Source organism: Uloborus diversus, chromosome 3 (assembly GCF_026930045.1).
Source record: "Uloborus diversus isolate 005 chromosome 3, Udiv.v.3.1, whole genome shotgun sequence".
In the NCBI taxonomy this organism is placed as follows: domain Eukaryota; kingdom Metazoa; phylum Arthropoda; class Arachnida; order Araneae; family Uloboridae; genus Uloborus; species Uloborus diversus.
In genome coordinates, this window is record NC_072733.1 from 160,918,308 (window position 1) to 160,941,054 (window position 22,747).

At 36.3% G+C, this 22,747-nt stretch overlaps 1 protein-coding gene across 1 annotated transcript in view; it reads right to left on the reverse strand.

Annotated features, from left to right (window-relative positions):
- LOC129218301 (cAMP-dependent protein kinase type II regulatory subunit-like) overlaps window positions 1–12,605 on the reverse strand; it is a 107,398-nt gene extending 94,793 nt beyond the window's left edge. Inside the window, exon 1 of the mRNA XM_054852539.1 lies at window positions 12,305–12,605. Coding sequence (XP_054708514.1) covers window positions 12,305–12,545 — 241 coding nt within the window. The 5' untranslated portion in view covers window positions 12,546–12,605. The remainder of the gene's footprint in view (window positions 1–12,304) is intronic.
- Window positions 12,606–22,747: the final 10,142 nt, after the last annotated feature.

Sequence of the window (22,747 nt, forward strand, 5' to 3'; positions counted from 1 at the left end):
GAGTGAAAACCAAATGAAGAACTAACTTTTGATCACAATCTAACTATAGATCCTGAAGCCTATTTCCTGCCTGTGGAACATTAATAATTATTTTCTCTACTCTTGGGTTTTGTGTTCCTCATCAATAAAATAAGCTTAATATTATCTCTTTTCCTCATGTGAGAAATTTGCAATGAACATTAAACTGCACAGCTGAGTAGCTATGGGCTTCCTCTTCGCTTGTTACCTAGTCTACCGTTTGAAATCCATATGCTTTAGGGTTTCCGCTACGGTCGCATTTTTGGCAAAATGGGAAAACACTATCTCAATAGTAAAAATAATGCAAAGCATTTTTTAATTTTTGCTCAGGTAAAAAATGAATAAATTAAAAAAAAAAAGGAACAATGCTTGATCCAAGAGAGGAAGCAAGCATGGTGATGGTCAACTTAATCTTTTTAAAACCTTAGGAAAGATATTTAAATTACTAAAATTAAGTTCAATAATTTTACTTAGTCTTATTCGGCATTATGTCACCCTAATAATTGCAATGTTACAAGGAGGCAAACCCAAATAATAGACAAACACGCAGACGCTGTTTGTGCACAGAAAATTTTAAACATTTGCAGAGAGTTTTGATATTTTATTTTTGTAATGTGTACTGATTTTGTTTATTGTGTTGCAATAACATCTGCTGTATGAAACTAGCACATTTATTAATCATGATATTGTAGTCATAGTGGAGGTCTACTTGCATATATAGCTTTGCATTTTTGCTATTAGTGAAGCGGGATTCAGGTAGTGCACTGCATTTTCTCAGAGGAAATTTGAAAGAAATTCTTTGAGTTCACAGATAGTGGTACATTTTATCTAGGTCAGAGAGGAACTGACTGCAATTTTCTATTTAAAAGAAAAGGAAAAAAAAAACACGCTTTTTTTTAATGGTGAACATAATCCACGATTTATTATTTTACGTTAAAAAAAAAAAAAAAAAAAAAAAACTTCTGTACTTATTTCTTTAAAGATGTCATTAATGAAATTTGATTTATATTTTTAACATGAAATGAAACACTGAGGCATTTTGAAAGATATGAAAATTTGTAACATTTTAGAATTTTTCTAAAACTTTTCATTCAATTTTAGCTTTTATGCTCAAGAACTGTTGAAGCCAGCTTAAACCCTTATATGCTTTCTCCTTTGCCCTTATAATCTTTGTCCTCTTCTTAAGGCAGAGATCTCCAACCTTATTTGCTCAATGGTCACATTGTAAACTTTTTGAGGCGAGACGGGTCAACAATCCAACAATATTTCAGTACAGATGGTTTAGTTAGCAATAGCTCCTTCCCCTATACACTCATTTTTTTTTTTTTTTTAATTATGAGCTCAGTAGTGCTTTTTGAGATTTTCTAGGCTTTGTTTTCTTAAGGAAATATACTGTTAAATCCTGATAGAAAGAAGCTCAATGGACCACAACTTTTGTTCATTGTAACGGGAATTTCATTGTAATGGAATTCAAGCACTACAAAATTGTGTTGTGAGTTTAATATTCTAAAATCAAGTGTTAAAAGGAAAATGATCAATTCAAAACTTTTATAGATCACATGAATTTTAAAAACCGGGAAAATGAATAGAGTTAAATACTGAACCGACAGAATCATGGTTGGTGTTTCTAATGACAAATGAATGCAAGAGGACAAACTGATTTACTAGCAAAAACAGTAAGTATAATTGAACAAAAAAAGAAAACATGACTCAGAAAAGGTGGAGAGGCATGGTTTACACACATTTTTCATGTCCTTATTCATAAGAAAATTGAAGTTAGGAAAATAAATTTCAAACAGTGTTTGTCTCCCTTTTTTAAGATTTCATTTAATGACACTCATTGGATGAAAAAAACATCTGATTTTTTGATATTCAAAATAATTTTTTAAAAAAATAAATAAAATTTTATATACATCCATGCAGAAGAATGGCTGCATGTGTTTGTATGTTCCTTATACTAATTTAGTTTAAGGTGAATGTATGACAAATTTGGCAAAGAGGTCACTTGATGCTCAGGAATTTCAAACAGACAGCTTTTCGTCCCCCTATGGAAAACGGCACCTCCCTCCCCCATAGAGGGGTTTTGCTTACATGAATCCAGTTTATGTCAGACATTTGCCAAATTTAGCACAGAGGTCTTTTGAGATGCTCTGGAATTCACATAGGATTCACCCCCGTTGGAGATGGGGGGAGATCTTTTACAAATCCACAATTTAATCCTGATCTTTGCAAAATTTGGACAATATTTAGCAAATATCCACAGCAGTGTATAATCTGCAAGCCCTAAAATCGGTCTGAAGAAAAAATCTTCATATAATATGTCAAAAAGCGAAATTGTTTGGATTTAACATACAATTTTAGCTCATCATACAAACTGTAATTCAGAAACACAGGTTTATTTTTCTATTAGAACTAATTGAAACGTCCAACAAAGCATATTTTTAATAAAGTAGTGTTCAGGCATTCATAAAATTTAAAAACAAGTGTTAATTTAAATCTTCAACTTTTATCTTCCAGATATCAGAAAAATGAGCACGGAAAGTAAAATGACTTTCTTTAATTAACATCAGAACTAACATTCATTAATTACTGGGTTAAAACATTAAATAATTAAAATTAAAACCTGATTCCAAATAGGTTTATTTCAGTAAACCAAGGCCAAGAAATAACGTTTTTTAAAATGAATCATCATTAGTTATTGTGAAAAATACCATTCAGTATAACTGTTTGCAACATTTGAAATAACCTTATTAATCCCTTATTGACTCAGGAATATTCTCCAACATGCTTTTCTTGTATGGGAGAGTCAAGAGAAATGGGAGAAGGCAGCATTCAATCCGATATAATATGTGAAAAACATTTTCCAGCTTGTCCAGTTAGATGTAGTAACTTTTGACTCTTGCTGCTGCATTTACTGGACAAGCTGGAAACACGTTTTTGCAATTTGTTTTGGAGTAAATGAAGCACAGTCTCATTCCTCCCAACTTTCTCTTTCTCTCTTATCCCATATCAAATTTTCTTCATTGAGAATCCTTCTATCCTTAATTTCTAATGAAACAAAGCACAAAAAATTATATTTTTTTTAATGTAAGACTTAGGGCCATATTCAGTTATAACTTAGATTTTGGTACAATCTAATACGATCAATTGTATCTACCAATTGCACAGCCCGAAGTTGCCTTTGCCCCACTAAGAAGTAAATTTCTTGTTACACTACTGGTAGACAGAATTCAATTGAATCAAACACAATTGAGTAAAATATGCCCCTTAGAATATAAGAACTGAATTACATGAAGCTACTAAACGTTTAAACGATTGATATGGCATTTTCCCTAATGTATGTAAAACTTAGAAACTCGCAAAATGGAAATACATAAGGAGACCTCACAGTGTAATTTCCATTCCCAGTAGTTATGACTTGGTTGTTTTACTGAGCTAAAAGTGGGTCTGCTGAAGCAAACCAGATTTTATATGCTCACACTCACAGGCCACTTTTGGCCTGTGGGCCATAGTTTAGAGACCCCAGCTCTAGGAGCTTCAAAGAGATTAAAAAATAAGGTGATAAATGGGTTATAAAAAAGGAGGGCATAATTTTTCACACCCTTGGAAAGCTGAGGTGACATATGCTATCTCGAGGTCGCACTTCAGGCATGTGTCCATGCCATGGTTTGGGGAAGTTGATAGACAGATTTCCAAAAGATTGTTTCCCCAAATTTATTGGTTGCTTATGAATGGAGCGGATGTACTACTAGGTCATTTGATTGGTCCGACTTGATTTTTAGCAAATTTGAATTAAGAAAGTTTTATTACACAAGAAGAGTTGTCTTGCACTCAAGATTAGGTTATTTTTGAAGCTAACAGCTAAACTAGAAACAAAAGTTATTAAGAAAAAACTAATAATCTAAGGTTGGCAAATATCATTTCATATTTTAAAGCAAACCAGTTTCTGAATGGATAAATAATGTGAGAGTATTTTGTATTAAAAAGAAAAAATTTTAGTTTCTCTATTTAAATATAGTATAATAGTGTTTTTAATTAATGTACTTGTAAGCAGAACATAAGTTCAGATTTGCTATCATCTGAACACAAATTGAATCTTCATGCTTTTATTACTTTCCTGCCGATTTTCTCAACATTTTGAAACATTTTCTTTATTTTTTTTTTTTCATATTGTGCATTTCTTCATTTTCAGCTTTGATAGGGGTAGTTGTCAGAATTCTTGATTTGGTTATGTTTTCTACCACATTTGCCAAATATTAGTTGTGTTTAGTTTGAAAAGAATAGCGAATAAACAGGAATTGCTTCAAATGAATCAACAATGACTTGTTGATTCAAATGAATTATATCAACAAGTGACTTGGATTGCAAGTTTTGAATATTATTTTTTTTTTCATTTGAATAAAAATCATGTCTTTCTAACAGTATAGTCAGAGCCAGTGTACCCATACAGCTGTTTTAAACCTTTGCCTGTGGGCAAAAGACAAAAAAGATGCAGGAAAAAGGTAATAATAAATAAAAGAATGCAGCATGCTAGTGTATGCAGAAGGAAATTTGTTTCCATCTGTCAATAGCACAGTCACTGACAAACAGATGTGTAAGGCAGTCTTGAATAATATAGACAAATGAGCGAATGGTGTTTGCAGAAAATTTTTGGCTCAGCAGAAATTTTTTTCAGACAGCTAACTTTAATTAAAAAATAAAAATAAAGGAATTGTAAAAAAAAAAAAAACCTGTTTATTTCTATTACGCAGCGGGTTATGTGAATTATGCTAAATATGCGCACATGTACTTGCAACACTATCTAAAACTTTAGAGTACATTATGCGATAAAAAAAATTTGATCACATCAACCATCAGCAAAAACATCAGTTATCCAACGATCTAACGAAGTGACAAATTCAGGTGGTCCAGAACCTGTAGTGATTCAACGATAGAACAAGTCTTGAAGAGAGCAATGAGCAATACAACAGTAGAATGCTAAATATTTACACCTTTTTGTCTCCCAGTTTGGAGATCACAATCCATTTCGAAAACCACCAGAAGTTTCTTTCTTCTCTATGTGTATTGACTCAAGTTGGTAGTGGTATTTCTTGCTGATACTGGTCGGTCACTGATGATAATGTGAGTTGTGATGAGGCCTTCAACGTTGGGGTAGTAACATTAAAGGATATTGAAAGCAAACAAGTTGGTGGCATTTCTTTGTAAAGGAAATAAGCAGTTATGTCTTTAGCTTCTGTTACGAGAGTAGTTACTATCTGTAAAGATGTGTAAGCCCAAACCATCTTTTACACCGAATGATATGAACAGTAAAGATGGAATAACAAATTGCTAAAAACATCTAGTATGAGTTATGTGCTGATGCTCCATCAGTATTCGATGAATCTGGTTTCAGAAGGAAAAAAAATCTTGTATCGTTAAAGTACAATTATTTGAAGCAAAAGATTCATCCACCATTACAGAACGAACAGCTGATGTCATATATGAGGCAGTGAGAAGCAAAGGGATGTAAGTGGACATTTTCAAGTTTTGAGTAAAACGCGTTTGAAGATTAGTTCCTAGGTAGGTTTTCATTGATTTTTTTTTTAATCATGCTGTATAGCAGCAACTACCAGGTCTACTAGTACCATCTCTTTCCCCAAAACAGAGGAGAGGTTCACCTACCATTTGTACTGGTTATTTCCAAATTTTTAATTTTGCCACATACATCCCTTTGCTTCTCACTGCCTCATATGTAATAGATGGAAGATATCTGCTCGACCATATTTTTTGGTAATGATTTGCAAGCTTCAAGGAATTATGCCAGCAATGCAGTGCACTTGTAAGTATGGGAAAGCTGGTGTCATTTTTGATGGGTACATAGAAGACAGGCCAAGAACAGCCAAGACTTTCTGCGCCTCAAATCTTGTGCTTCTTTGAGGGGTTTATTGGATATAGTGAATGTTTGAAACGTCTGAAAGTAGACTGAAGTGCTCAATTATGTGCACAAACTATGTTAGACATAGCTGCAACAATGACGATTTTGCTGAGGAACTAGATTCCAAAAAAGATCTTGATAACCAAGACATTTTGTTACAAGCTTAGGAGAAATCATTTGAAAGCAAAAAAAAAACAGTTCAGTGTAATTATTTTGACCATTTAATCAAATGTCCACCATCATAGGGGGGGGGGATCTTTTAGTATATAATTTCACAGAGGCGTAGCTAGACCCAACTTTCGGGGGGGGGGGGGGTTCTTCTTTTATGTATATATATATATATATATATATATATATATATATATATGTGTGTGTATGTGTGTGTGTGTGTGTAAATTTTTTTAGTATTAAAAAAAATAAGAGGGAGGTGAATCTTACATACTTTGGAATGGGGTGCCCCAATTCCGATACTTGTGTCAAACAAAACAAAAGCAAAGAATTTTTTAATTTTTTAATGTTATGGAAAATTTAACTTTTTTTTCTTTTCCTTCCATTTAATTTAAAGTGAAATTTTCCAGCAACGTCTTGTCAAAACCAGTCTATCGAAATCAGGGGGAAATCAAATATCTGATGAGCGTGTTTCGTTCATTTCAGTGTGACTGCCTAATTTAGAGGCTAACACACATCTACAAAAGCTGGCATCCCTGAAAGCTAATAGATACTTCCATTTCCGCCTGTAAACTGGATGTTTGACTATCAATCTCAGACTCTAGTGGTCAGACTATAAAGATATTATATTTATAAAGATATATCTATAAAGATATTTACTTTTAATTTTATTAGCTGCTTTAGAATTTACATAAATATCTATTTGAGAGAGCAACAGCAATTTTCGGGTATTATAAACAGAAGTCGTTTTTATTTTTTACTTTTTAATCCGAACCAAGCTAATAGAAATAATCTAGATTCATCTCGTTTTTAAACATTTTATTCATGTAATGCTATGCAGTTTTTCTTTTGAATTAAAATAAAATTACCTTCAGAAGAGTCCGATGGGACTAACGCTGCATTGCAGACTGTACTTCATTTTCTTCAGACGACGTTAACTTTCTCTTTTTAGAGCAATCCTTTTCGTCATTTTAATTTTTTTCTTTGAGTTGAAAAAAGCTTGTTATTGGTCTTGTTCGTTTCATTATGCAACAACTTTCACTTAGAATGTACTACTTTAAACAGACTGTACGTTTCCAAAAGAATACGCAGTAAATACTGGCTGAAGAATCAATGTGATTGCAATGGATACTCTGGTTAGCAAAGGTAGTTTTGACTATGACCTATGACACACACGAGACCAGACCAACAAAAACCTCTATCGTCTCGAATTCCGGTTATGCTATCATTTTCGGATTCGAAGCCCAATGATCTTCAAAGCAGCAAACAAAAACATTTTCTTCAACTCAGAAACAGAAGAATAGTCTTCAAGAGTTGAGGAGGCAGTAAATGTGTTCCACGAATAGGCTTTCCAGGAAGATTAACCAAAGGACAGTCATTTCGCGCACTTTCTTGAAAGAAGAGTTAAGGGGTGAAATTCAAAGGTTTGGCATGTTAAGATGAACATTAAAGTTCATGGTTAAAGGTCATTCAAGTTAAAACACATTTCGCTCTGTTATCTGGATTAGTACTGTTCTTTGGTTGCTCTCTTTCTTAAAATTGTGATTCCTTAGAAAACCGAAATGAAAGGAGTGAAAAGAAAGTATAAGTTTTTTTTAAGTGATGAAAAAAGGAAAATCGTAGACTACTGGCCAAGTTAGATTTGCTGCAATTGCTAACCTCAAGAGGATAAATAATGAATCCAAAAAAAAAAAAAAAAAATCAGGGACCAAAAAGCAATAAAAGACTTTTTCTTTAAAAAGATATGCTTAAAGTTTCTTTTACTGTCAAAATGATTCCTTAAACTTGCAATAAAGCACTCAATAATGTAATAATAGAATAAATACCTAACAAAACTAATAAAGAGGAATTTTAATCAAGAGCCCATATTGTCTTTAGTATCGATTTCAAATTTTCACCATCGTATTTCAAATTTCTATAAAAAGTTTCTTAAAGCCTCCGTAATTCAAAACCGCTTTATCTCGATTTTTTTTAATGTGAAATTCGAAACATAAAGATTTGACTGTATGCAATATTCTCACTGCGCAGCTCATAAAATTAAACATATTTAACAATTTGCAGAATCTATGACAAAGAGAGGCTGCCTATACCTGGATTTAACAAACAATCTCATTTCTAAAGCGAAGTGTCAAATTTCACTCAATTATCAAAAAATTATCGCAGCAGAAGGAGGCGTCTTTATACTTGAGGGTCACTCATGGAGCAGATTTTCAATGGCATTGGGGGGGGGGGGGGGAGCGAAGTGAATTTTTGACCTTTGTTACACAGAAAAAAGTCGTAGTGATTTTTTTTCTTTCTCTTCCCTCTTCTTTTTTTTTTTTTTTGAGACTAACATTTCGGGGGGGGGGGGGGTGTCCCCAAACCCCCCCTTAGCTACGCCCCTGTAATTTCATTTTGGGAGGTGAGCTACTGTTCTTATGGGGTGGACAGTCCTGATTTAATGCATTTTATATTTGCATTAAATCATACTTCTACTTGAAATGGATGGGGGGGGGATTGAGATAATATTTTATTTGGCAAAGGGGGGGGGGGGTGCTGTAGCTTTGGGAGGAAGTGCACCATCACACTTGGAGGATGGACACACTTGATTTCTAACTTTAACTTTGCATAAAATAATATTCCCATATGAAATGTATGGAGGGGGGTTCGGGGGTACTGCTTTGTTTTATGGCGATAGGGGGCTCTGTAGCATTGGTGGGTTATGTCATCCCTCCTGGGGGGGGGGAACACCTTTAATTTTACGCTTTTAAATTTAGTATGACATAATATTCTCACTTTTAATTTACTCTAAAAATTCTGGAAAAATACCCAAAACAGCAATTTTTAGATGCCCCCCATTCTGAAACCCGACGCACAATGGGGTGGGACTTTTTACCTGTTCTTATTGGGAGGGTAATAAACAATTTGCACCAGGTTCAGCTTTTTTTTTTGGATGTTTGGGTCCGACCCCTATTTTTACTGTACTATATCTATACTACTGTACATCGCGCAATCAAATTGCGTATTCCAGACTTCAATTTAAAAAAAACTCTGGGGCAAATACCGATTCCCTCTTCATCCTATAAAGCAGAGTAGGTTGCGAACCTTGGAGAGACAATTTGAGAACCATCAGTAGTGATTTTGAGAAGCAATTTAAAATGTTGTGGAGCAGTTGAGTAATTAGAAGAAAATCATTAAAAATAAATAAAACCACTTATCTAAAATTGTTTTATAACTTTAATAAATCATTTTAAGCACTAGTATGAAAATAATTTTTTTTAAATTAATAAAACAGCTTTGAACACTATTTCAATCTTTGAGTATTATAAATATATTTAATTTTCATAATATTATGATAAAATAGCAAAATTTAACTCTCTCATGGTTTTGAATGTCTTATCACGCCCTAGTGAACATGTTTCAAACGCAGAGGCGCAACTTGGCCACATGAAGTGGGGGGAGGGCAAACTTTTTTTTCAAGAGATAATTATTTAATTCATATTCTGCCACTCAACAAAAATAATGCAAAACAGTTGTGCTTACGTTTTGTAATCCTTAAGTACAGATTTCTTTTTCCAAGTTGAGCTGGTTTATATTTGCGAATAACTTCATGGATTAATTAGAAAGTTCAAAGAATTCTAAGTATGTTTGAAATGATTTTTTTTTCCTTTCGAAGTTGTTTTCCAGGATCCCAGGAATGAAGAATTTTGTACACACCCTGTTATTAATGAACTATGCCCTGAACCAAAGTGATGTTCTATTTCAATGACACAACCAGAAAAAAGTTTTTAGAGAATGGAGGGGAGCACATCATAAACGAGAAGAAAATGTAGAACTGATAGGAAAGGGGGGAGGGTACGGAAAAATTCAATTTTATACCACCTTCGCTGATGCTAGTGGGACAAAAGGTATAGGGCTCTCAACAGAATTTCTAGAAATCGAAACTTTAAAAACGTGATGATAGGCCATATTTATCCGCGTTAGGGTAACGGATGAAGCTCAAGGACTGTCCCTGGTCGAAATTTTTATAGGTCGAAATCAATCCCCCCCCCCCCTGCGTTCGCATTGAAGTTTCAAAAACGCAATTTTAGACAAACGTTGAAGATCTTATTGGAAGGAGGTTCTGAAGCTCTTACCTGGTAAAATTTTCAAAATTATGATGCTCTAGAAACTAAAGCGGTTTTTTATTCTGGAGCTATCGTTTAAAATTCTTGTATGTAAAAAACTTAATTACCTCTGATATTGGATGAAGACGGTATGGGACCCTTACCCGAATATTTTTTTAAATTTAAGTCTGAAAAACGCGATTGTCAGGCCCTATTTTGTAATATTAGGGCCAGTAAATTTTCGAAATTAAAGCTCTAAAACACAATTTTAAGCAATTTTTGATGTTGTTCGGTAATTTTGGGTTTTCCTCTAGAACATTTGCAAAATTGAAGACCTGAAAGTGAAATTATAGATGCTCCATAATGCTTCTGATCTCTGTGTGTGGGGGGGGGGGGGGGGAGCTTCGGAGCAGCAACATTTTGAACACGTTCTTATTTTCAGATGAGTTAGGGGAAAAAAAGAAAAAATGCTGTGGTACAGTTTAAAAACAGATAAACTATAGGTTGAAATTAACGATTGGTGGTGGTTGAAGACAAGAATACAACTTTTGCATATAATTCATAACAATAATTCATTCATTTTTATGGGGAAGAACTTCATGTATCTTACTCATGACATCGGACCGCCAGAGGGTTAAGCCTGAAAACTTTCGGCCGGGAAATGCAGAGCAAAAGAACTTCTTTGCAGAGCCGCAGAGCTTCACCATTTTTGCGGAGCAGTTGGCAACCTTGTATTAAGTCTTCAAATACGAGCTACAATTGCGCTTCCAAGACTTCAATCGCGAAAATATTCCAGGGGAGTGCATCGCCACTCCCCTAATGTAACCAATGAAAAATAATAAAGAAAACCTTATTTCCTTTTGACAAAATGTAAGAGAGGTTAAAACCAGTTGAACTCAGATACTGCTACACCTGCTGCATGTTGGATTTAATCGGAAAGCTTAGCCTATAGCGTAGATAGATGTTATACATATCCCCAACTATAGTAGACCTCTTCAGTTCTAATTAATTGGGTCCGGGAGGAGTAGACAACAGAGTTCTTTAGATTACAGACTGTATTATGCTTCTCACATGTCTTGTACATAACAAATACAATAGTGACGACCAGCAACAGGCTCTCAGTTCAACTAGACTGGTCCGAGTAGATTTATTAGTGCCCAGTGTACATAAAATTACATTATGTTCACTTGTGTATACTTTCAATTTATTAAAGAATGGTTAAGAGAAGATTTCACTGAGGTTAACATTTTAATAGGGTACCAGTAAGTCAAAATTGAAAGCATCATGTGGGCATGTAATGCTCACTTCATTACGTATATCATTGTCTTAAAGCAACATTAGGATATCTTACTATTATTCCTGGGATTAGATGCCTTACTGTTGCTCAAAGGCGACGATATAAGGGAGATAAAATTTGGTGAACATGTAATATAGAAAAGAAAATTTTGTAAGGTAAACATTTTACAACGAATATTGAAAGTAAACAAACAAAAAACAAAACCACCACAAAACATGCTGTAACACAAAGTTGCTAAGGTGCAACTCAGAACTATTACTGGATGCATCTAGTTTTTATGATAATCAAGATTCTGTTTTTTAGGGAAAATTAATAACATGGGCATAGCAGTTATAAAATACAATATGGTTTTAAACCACTGTAGTTGGTTTAAACCACTGTTTATTTTGACTGTGGATGCACTACAAGTTATTTAGTCAATCTCTTTCTGAAAAAATCAGCTATAATTTTTGCTCGAAACAATTCTATTTGAAAATATAATAGTAACTTAACATATAAGGACAATTTAAAACAGATAGGAAAAAGCTTAAAGCACAAAAAAAAAAAAAATCACAGAATTGGTCCTGAACATACTGTTTATACCAAAAAGAGCTCCCAAAATAGGTTCTGAATCTACTGTTTATCCAAAAAGATTGTGTAGATTTACTGTGTAAGATCTCAAAATAAAATCGAAAGAGGAAATCGTAACAAAACATAAGAACAAGAGCAAAATTACTAAAATTGAATCTGTTCGTGTTTTGGTGATTAAAACATGCAAAATCAGTGATGCAGCATGGTAGGGGAAGTTGACTAAAAATTTTTCGTGAAAGGTGTTTCACTTACTTCTTACAGGAGGCTCCTCCATTTCATCTTCATCACTAACAGCATCTTCCTCTTCACACGTTACAGATGTTAGAGGAACAGATTGGTCACGATTGTTTGTTCGACCTTCATCTCTAAGCTTAGTAAAGTAATTCACAGCATAGTCCACAATATCAGCCGGCTTTTCTAACAACACATTGACAGTGAAATCTAACAGCAAGCTAGTGAGTTCTCGCGGAACTTCTAAACGCGGCCGATTCATAGTTCTGCTCAAAATTAAATCACTAAATTATGCAAGGAAAATTTACAAAGCTAACCTGCAGCTTCCTTTCGCAATCGGCTTCGAAGGCCCTTTAATTCATCCAAATTACTATGCAGTATATACCTCTTCTTCCTCCCTTCATACAAAACGACAGCAACACTAACTGCAGGAAAAATTTTCACATCTTCTCTTACCGATTGGTTGAAAGGATACTAGGCGGGTTGGTCTTCTGAGCTACATATCGCCATCTGTCAACACACTCACCAGTTGTGTGGCTTCGTAACAGCTTAAAAATTTTACTCCTTGCATCAAAGAGAAGGAATTGCAAAAATATATGTATTAAAATTCCATCGATGTTATTATTTTATATAATTAGCAGAAAACATATTGTTACCGGTGCGAATTTTCATATCGCTGAGATGACAATTCATTCCGCTTTAAAAACTGGTAAAAATGTAACAAAAATTATTTATTAAAAATGAATGCCATTGCTGGTTATTTTTTTGCTCCCCTCTGCTCAATGAGCGCGAATTTTGCTCTTTTGTGCTTGGACCGTTTTGTTTGATACAATGTATTAGATTTTGTATTAACTGTTCTGTCTTGAAGATGATTCTTGTGTTCGCGACGTGCAACCGGTCGACCTCGGTGACGAATCAGGTGGGTTCTAATAAACCTACCGGTTAATGAAAACTAATGAAAACATCCTATGGACACAAACCGCGACGTTATCAACCCAACCACTGACGTCATCAAATCAACCAACCGGTGCAACCGATTGCTCATTGCTGGATTCGAACACAAGGTTTGTTTTCACCTTCTGCATTCTCCGAATTTTCAATTTGCGCCGGAGACAAGCTGTGCAGCTTACAGTACTTCACTGTTTTTTCTGAAACTGTATAGCTTCTTAGATAAAAGATAGAATGCTACTTTTAATTCTTGTTCTTCATTTACGGATAGCTTAGCCCGTGGTCGAAATGGGAAGATTGAGCGCCGGGAACGTTGGACGCCGAGCATATTTCCCAGCGCCCAATGTTTTCTCGGCTCCCAATTTTCACGGCGCCCATTATTACCAGCGCCCAATGTTCGGCGCCCAATCTAGACTGAGAGGCCGTCGGCCGCCTCAAAAAATAAATAAATAAATAAAAAGGCTTTTTCAGCACCATTTTTGCTGGCACTGGTTAAGATACCCAGGCGCCCTAGGCCTTTTTTTTTGTGGCCCCCTGTATTCAAAATTCATAGCTTTAGCCAGAGGCGGACTGGGGTACCCCGAGAGCGGTCTAGGAAGATTGGGCGCCGCAGATTGGGTGCCGCATATTGGGCGCCGGGAACTTTGGGCGCCGAGCACTTTGGGCGCCGGGAACTTTGGGCGCCGAGCACTTTTGGCGCCGGGAACTTTGAGCGCCGAGCATTTTTAGCGCCGGGAACCTTGGGCGCCGAGCATATTGTGCCAAATATTCCCGGGGCCCAAAATGCTCGACGCCCAATGTTTCCGGCGTCCAAAATGCTCGGCGCCCAATGTTCCCGGCGGCGAATTTTGAAACGCTCTCAATGCTTGCGTTCGACGAGCTCCACCGGTAGCTACCGGTTAACCGATTACGTCACCTCTAAGGATCACGTGCTTCAATCAACTAATCAACAGCTTAATACGGTAACCGAGAGATGATAGAACGCAGCGGTTAGCAGCCGGTTACTCAGTGATCGACCGGTTAGGATCGTCTAACAAAAACAATTACAGTGCATTGGCGAAACAAGAAATGAAAACGAGCGCGTTCTATTAAACAGCATGGTAACCTGGATACATTAAAGCAACCCCGAGTAAAATGTAAACAGAGCCGCCCCTTTAAATTGTGAGGTAGGAATTGCAATGCGAAATATTGCTGTTTAAGTTTTAGTTCGTTTTAATTTCACTATTTACTTTTTTTGTGTGTTGTGAAATATTTCCGTTTTCGTAGGGTTTCTTCTGAATCTTAATTTACGTAAATTCATCATGCATTATTTGTAAATATACAGGGGAACCAGGGAGGCTAAAAGAAGGAACCTCATCTCCTTTGGCAGCGGGGCGAAAAAGTGACCGGATTATTCCATCGCCACTGGTGGCGCTAGTGGTCCATCTCTAGCAGTTCGCTCGCCTGATTTAACCGACCCCGAGTATTCGACTTGGTGGGTGCCGGCAGTTAGCTAGTTTGGGGCCATTGATACGAAAAATTTGTTGGAACTCAATTATATCGCGCGGTCATCACGATGGACCTAAAATTACTTTCTTTCTTATATTTGTTCTAGAATTTAGACATTAATTCTGTGTGTCCTCGATCTTCTTTCTCCTTAGTTCTTTTACTCCAATTAATTTATGCAGTTACTTCGATCAACCTTCTCCCCCCCCCCCATAAATTTTGCATGATATAAGCTCATTTAAAATTAAATATTTCACAGTAATATGTGCAACAATATTTAGTTTCTTCTTTTGTTTACTTCTGCTGAAAAAGCCGTTTTTTTTTTCCTTTTTTTTCCTGGTGGATTAATCTTTAAAAACGATAAGAAAAAAAAAATTAATACTTTGAACATTGAAAAAAAAAACTGCCTTTTCGTTAGTTAATTGTGAACAATTAAAAAAGAATCTTACAAGAAAGTGCTATTTAATTCAAGCGCTAATCTAGTTTATTGCTTATATTTATCAAGCTAAGTTTCGTTTTCACTTACCATAATTACTTGGTTCTTTTATTCCAATATTTGGTTCTGTTACACCGAGTTTCTTTATCCTGCACCTCCCCCCCCCACACACACAAATTTCGTGCGATATTAGCTCATATAACTTAATGTATTTCACTGTATTATGTGCACGAATATTTAGTTTCGTTTTTGTTTAATTAATTACTTTTGCTGAAATAACCTTTTTTTTTTCTTTTGTTGGATTTATCTTTAAAAACGATTAGAAAAAATATTAATACTCTGTATATTGAAAAAAAAAATTGTTTATCGTTAGTTATTAGTGAACAATTACAAATAATGTTACAAGAAAGTTCTATTTATTACCAGCGTTGATCTAGTTTATAGCTTATATTTATCACATTGTGTTTCGTTTTCACTTACCATAGTTACTTTCTTTCTCCTCCTCCCATACATAAATTTCGTGTGATATAAGCTTACATAAAACTTTATGTACGTAAAACCTGTGAAGTTGACCACCCTTGTAAGTTGACCACCTGTCTAAGTCGACCGCTTTTTTCAGGCACGGAATTAGTCCTTATCATATAAATAAACCTCTGTAAGTTGACCACCTGTTTAAGTTGACCACTAAAGTAGTGCACCGCGAGTGGTCAACTTACACAGGTTTCACTGTATTACGTTTAGTTTGAAATTGTTGCTCTGCTCTCGATTTAAGTGAAATTTGAAGAAAAAAAAATCAGAACATAAATATTTTGATGAAAATTATATGTTAAACAGTTCAATCTTAATTTCAATTGAATTCTCTACATGAGTGCGTTATTGAGTTTTTCTACTACAGTGGAGTTTCTATTATTCAAGTTAAGCATATGTGAAATTTAATAAATAAGAAGAAAAAGGACATGGAAATATAACTAGAAGGAAACAAAATTAGTGATTTAAATTCCAAAACTTTAGTTGTTCATTGCTACTCTCTTTCTATTTTTTTAATTGAATAACTTTAAAATCAAGTCTTCTCGCTTACTCTTAAAATTAAATGCATAGTACTCAGAAAAATTATGAAAACCGGATCGTAATTTACGGGTTTTAGTGGGAGAAAATGTTTTCAAAAGCCAGCTAAAATCATTTTTAGTTTCATGGCAAATGAGCAGAACAGCCATATCAAAAACAATATACAAAATAGAACACAAATTGCACAACACATAACAAGAATGAATGCTCGCTAAAGTCGTAGCAGAAATACAAATTAAACACATCGAATGCAAAATATGCCAAAAACCTAGGGTGGAGTAAAGTATTCTATGCTTCTTTGAACAGCTTTCATGGCGAAAGTAGTTTAATACCTCCAAATATACAGGTGATAGTTTTTAAAACACACTTGTTTACAATTCTTCGCTACGAGCGAAAAGATATAAGCAGTGCGAGAGATGATACTCTAGCGGCCTCTGGCGGAAGTGGAATTTTGTTGCCAAACTGCTAACATGGAGATTCCTCTCCTTCCTTTTACTCCCTGAGGGGAACCAAAACACCTTTTAATTTTCTACTGCGGGCAAAGTCGTGCAGGTGACACTAGTCATAAATACAAGCGCCTGACCGAGAGATAAGAAATAGCCAAATGTTTTTTTTTCTACTTGCATTTACTACTCTGCTTCTGTATGTACATTTAAACTACGATTTTTGTATATATTTATCCAAGAACATTCTTCGTCACACTTATTTTTACCTGTTTCACATATCAACTAGTTATTCACGCAGAACATTAATGCGAATTCCGTAGTATAATATTCTACATAATGCGAAATGCGAATTCCATAAAGTTTAGCAAAGCTAAACCAACGCTGTTTGATACAAACAATGTAACTACTCCTTCTTGTCATGAATCTAAATACGAAAAGAATTCTTTTTTCCCCGAAGTTTTTTCTTTCCCCAGGTTTTCCCCTAAGAATTCCCCTCAAAACTTATTTCCCCAAAATTTCCCCAGAGAGCACCAGATTTCCCCAAAATGGGGAAATTTCCCCCAATCTGGCAACATTGGCCAAGCTTTCACGACTGCACACGGAGCATTTGTAAACAAAATTTATAAGTCTCAATACAAAATTTAACTAGCGTAATATCCATCCACGACTTGATTCTTATTGTGTTCAAATAATTGTTTAATTAGACCAAGAATATCGTTCGGAGTTTAAAAAATACAGAACTTTATGACAATCGCGACTATTAGAATGAACTTTGTTTTCAAACATAGGTTGCAAGCAGAGGCGCTTGAGCAGAGCATAAGCAGCATTGCGCTCCGCAAAGAGAAGCACTACGAAATTCTCGCCAACCATTTCGGCAGCTTTCGAATTTCGCCAATGCACTGTAATTGAGAGGGTTTCAAAATTCGCTTCCCGGCGCCTAAAATGATCCGCGCCCAAAACTCTCGGCGCCCAAAGTTCCCAGCGCCCAAAATGCTCGGCGTCCAAAGTTCCCGGCGGCGCCCAAAATGCTCGGCGTCCAAAGTTCCCGGCGGCGCCCAAAATGCTCGGCGTCCAAAGTTCCCGGCGGCGCCCAATTTACGGCGCCCAATCTGCGACGCCCAAAATTCCCATTTCGCCCGAGAGGGCGCCAACCATGGGAGAAAAAAAGTGCAAAAAAAAGGAAAGAAAGGAGAAATTAATAACTAGGGAAAATCAACAACTAAAAAAAAGGGTGTCAGGCTTGAAGGGCCCGCGGTCCGATGAGCCGGCGCACCTGTCCGCCCCTGGTTTTAGCCATTGGTTAAAGCAATTTTAACCATAGACTAAAATAATTTTAGCCATTATATAGAGACCCTAAATATCGGGGACTGTAGACACGGCCTAGTTGGCCTATTCAGTAATCAGGTCCTGGGTACTGCAAGAGTGCTCACTAGGAGGTTTCATGGCGCAGAGACTCTACCATGGAATTTTTAGGGGTTTTTTTTTGACGGGTATTTTTCTCATTTTAGGGGGGTCTTCGATATTTAGGAAGATGGTCACCCCTAAAGGATTGATCAAGTCATGATTTAGTGTTTTCCTATGGCTTTTCCCGAATCTCTGAAAACCAGAGTCCGCGATGGAAATAGTTGCTTATGCGGCACAAGTAGATGTAGATCAGTAATGGTTGTTATGTTTTCGGTTATCGTCCCAAGGATGTTCTGAAATTTAAGTTCGATAATAACGATAGAATGAGAATGACCACAGGAGAAAGAAATGCTCCTCCTATTTGGGTTCGGACCACTCTGAGCATGTTCTCGGTTTATCCCGTCAGACATACTTTTTTGTGGCTCCTGTATTCAAAATTTATAGCTTTACCCAAAGGCGGACTGGGTCCCCCCGAAAGGGCACCTACTTTGGTGGGGGGGGGGAAGAAAAAGGGCAAAATGAAAAAAAAAAGTGCAAAAAGGAAAAAAGGGAAAGAAAAAGGAAACTAACAGCTAGGGGAAAATCAACAACCAAAAAAAAAAAAGTGTCAGGCTTGAAGGGCCCACGGGCCGGCGGACCAGTCCGCCCATGGCTTTAGCCATTGGCTAAAACAATTTTATCCATAGACTAAAATAATTTAGTCATTTCAGAGACCCTAAATATTGGGGACTCTAGCCACGGCCTAGTTGGTCTATTCAGTAATCAGGCCCTGGGTACTGCAGGAGGGCCCACCTAGGAGGGGTCATGGCGCAGAGACTGCGCCATTGAAATTTTTAGAGGGGTTGTTTTGACGGGTATTTTTCTCATTTTAGGAGGGTCTTCTCGATATTTAGGGGGTGGGCCCGTTTTCATATGGCTTTTCCCGAATCGCTGAAAACCAGAGTGGGCAAAGTAAATAGTTGCTCATGCGGTGCAAGTAGATGTAGATCAGTAAAAGTTGTTATGTTCTCGGTTATCGTCCCAAGGATGTTCTGAAATTCAAGTTCGATAACAACGATAGAATGAGAATGACCACAGGAGAAAGAAATGCCCCGCCTATTTGGGTTCTGACCACCCTGACCCAGTGGCGGATTGGTTGAAAAAATCGGCCCTGGCATTAGGAGATGTAGCGGCCCCATAGCTCTTATAGATAATAAATTTTACCTAACGATTGGGATATCACTTAAATATGAGGAAATTATTCTTAACAACTAAATATGTTTCATTTAAACAAAATTTAGCAGATAGGAACACTTCAGCGCTCAATGGTGAACAAATTGATACAGTATTAGCTAAACTTTATTGGGGGGGGGGGGGGGATTGTGATTGTAATTCTCCATTCAAGTATTTTTACAATGCCCGGAACTTGATTGAATATTTCCGTAATGATAACACTACTTGGCTTGTATGTCCTTTTCCTTGTATGTTCTTATATTTGTGATGGGTCCCTTGACACAAACATACATTACTGGACTCTGTTATAAACATTCCCGTTTTTATACTGCCATACTCTGACGAACTCTAGACTCGATACGAGGTCAAAAACCTGGTGGGAGGCCAGGCGTCGGGTACGAGTTTGGCAGCCCCTTAATTTTTTTTTTTCAAATGTATGTATCGATACAAAGAGAGAGAGAGAGAGGACTTAGCTTTCTGGCTTCTGGAAGTCATTAAAGTATTAGCAATATAAACTTAATGGAAACATTAACATTGAGTCTGAAATAAGGGGGTCCAGCGGGCCTCTCCTCCGGAAATTTTTCGAAATTGTAGTCTTAAAAACTCAATTTTAGACAATATTTGGTGATTTTAGGGGAAAGTTCAGGGTTTTTCCTGCTGCTATTTTTCGGAAGTGGAAATCCAAAAACAGAATTTTAAATTATCTTCGAGTATATGCTATGAAGAGCGGTTCCGGGGGCTCTCCTCTGAAATGTTTACTAAAAAAATATTAGCTCTGAAACCGCAGTTTTAGAAGATCTTTAGTGATTTTAAGTCGAGATAAATTCCGGAGCCATCCACCAGAAAATTTTCAAATTGAAATCTTAAAAACCTTTTTTGGTAAACACCAAGGCAGTTACTCGAAAGTTAAGTTCCAAAAACAAAATTTTTGCTGACCTTCAGTGATGTTAGGAAAAGAAGTTTTCAGAAGGCTCACCCCGGAAAATTTTCGAAATTGAAGCACTAAAAACGAGATTTAAAGCGTTCTTCATCGATGATGCCGAGAGAGATGACGGGACGGGGCACTTTCCCTGAAAATTTTTGATACTGTTAATTTAAAAACACAGTTTTAGACCATCTTTGGGAATAAAAAAAAAGGGAGAGGTTCGAGTGCTTTCCTCCAGCAAATTTTCGAAACTGGAATTCCATGTTATGACGAGAGTGAATTTGGCTGTTCTCTTATGAAGTTATTCAAAATTAAAAGCCAAAAATTTTAATTTTACACGATCGTCGATGATAATAGGAAGGGGGGGGGGAGGTTCTGAGGACCACCGGAATTCTTTTGACACTGTTTTTATCAACTTATTTTCTTTTTAAACTCAGGGGCCCGAAACCGTGAGTTTGTACAGCGTACAGAATACTTCATGTTTCGTCAGAAAATGTTTGAAACTCACATTTCGGTGGCCTTTAGCCTTTGATTTGATAATCTTAATAATGTAGAGTCTTTCATGCTTCTCAATGGTATCTTAAAATTGCATTTTTTTAAAATAATTTTACGGAAAAAATATTTTGTCACTTATTATTCCAATTATTATAAACAGGGTTGCCGAGAGCAAAAGGGGAAAAATATGACACAGGTCATTTTTTTTTCACAAGCCCCTTTCTACACCTTTCACCATACTTTACCCTCTACTCGCGTTCAATTCTGAGCCGGACCCCTATTCTCCAACTAAACTGACATGACCTCACGTCGGCCCTTGTTGTAAGTTGCATTTTAGAGCAATTGTGAATTGTCATTTATAAATAAAATTGCCAAAGAAACCAAAAGTATTTTAACTTTTTATGACCGCTAAAGTTTCCCAGTTTTTTTTTTTTTTTAAATTTATTCATTTATTTTTTATTGTACCACTAAAAATATATTGGCAACCCCAGGGCCCGACTAACTAAAAGTGAGGCTCTAGGCCCACATTAATTTGGAGGCCCCCTGAAGACTATACAGTGCTTGATTTATATTTTTAAAGCACGAATGCTTTTTTGGAGGCCTCTTTGTCTAATCACACAACTATGTATAAATCACTTATGTGCATTTATGAATCCCCTTTGGGCTCCCTCATAATCGTGACCAAGGAAATTCATTACCAGCAGAGTGATTAAAAATTCCCCTTTAAAGAAGTTTTTTCCAATTAATCAGTCATCATTTTTTTATTATTATTTTTTTAATACATTCATTTTTCATGTTGTTGCAATACTATGCATAATTCTTTGAAAAAATTGGGGCCCCTTAGGAACATGGGGTCCTAGGCCTAGTCAGCCTGTGTGGTAATCAGGCCCTGGGCAGCCCCATTTCAGAAATTCCCCCTCACGCCCCTCTTGGTGACGGCCATGCCTCCCTCCACCCGCAGGCTTTAGCCCATGCGTAAAAAGGAGCTGAGGCTGTGTTTTGCCAATTTGAGTTATTCTAAACACATGCGCGCAAAATTTACGTTTTGCTGTTAGTAGACAGGGAGGTCATTCCAAACGTTTTCTACTTTCGAGTTCGAAACGTTACGTCAGAGCCGATCACGTGACGAGAAATCTCGCAAAGTGGTATTCTGAAGTAAAAAAATTCTTATTGCGATGTGGCGACGAGTCCAAGTTCCAGCCGCGATGGGGGAGGAAGAGTTTTTCGCCGATTTTGGCGGCGCGGGGGGGGGGGAGGAGGCACGTGATTTTTTCCAACCAATGGTCTTTAGGCGCAGATACTTTTTGTTTTGCTCCATCCGCGTAAGATAAGGCGCGAATTTTGACGATTGGCACCGTAATGGCTCATACTTCAAAGAATACGTTTTACGTTGCAAAGAATCACATCGAAATAATTTTAGATTTTCTAGAAGCAAATCCAGAATTCATAAAAATAAATTCACCGAAAATTTTACAAAATAGTACACACAGGAAAAATGAGCCGAGGGCTAAAGGTAAGTCATATTTTATGCATACGAGTATTTCAATATTACAGTGTCAAAAACAAAAATCGAAGAGGAGAAAAAGCCAATACATACATGAGAAAAAAATTAACCGTACATTTTGTTGATTTATAATATAAAACCATCTATAATAGTAAGAACGTCTTGTATGAAATATATTTTCCCCGAGAAACTATAATCAAAATAATGATAATAATAATAACTTAAGAAAAAATCATGATATCAAAAAAAAAAAAAAAAAAATCCTAACTGTCATAAATGCAGACGAAGAAATATAAATAGTCCGTAATCGGGGATTGTATATTATGTTGTTGTCGTGTCTCGTGTCGAATGCGAAAGGTTTAGCTGCATCCAAAAGTCTTGATGAAAAAATCTGCTAATTCAGATTGAATATAAAACACTAAAATGCAGGGGGGGGGGGGCTAGGTTATGGCGCTGTTTGCGCTATTGAAATTTTTAGGGGATGGTGGTGGTGTTTTGAGGGGTATTTGTTTATTGGGGGGGGGGGGCTCTTGCTTTTGTAGGG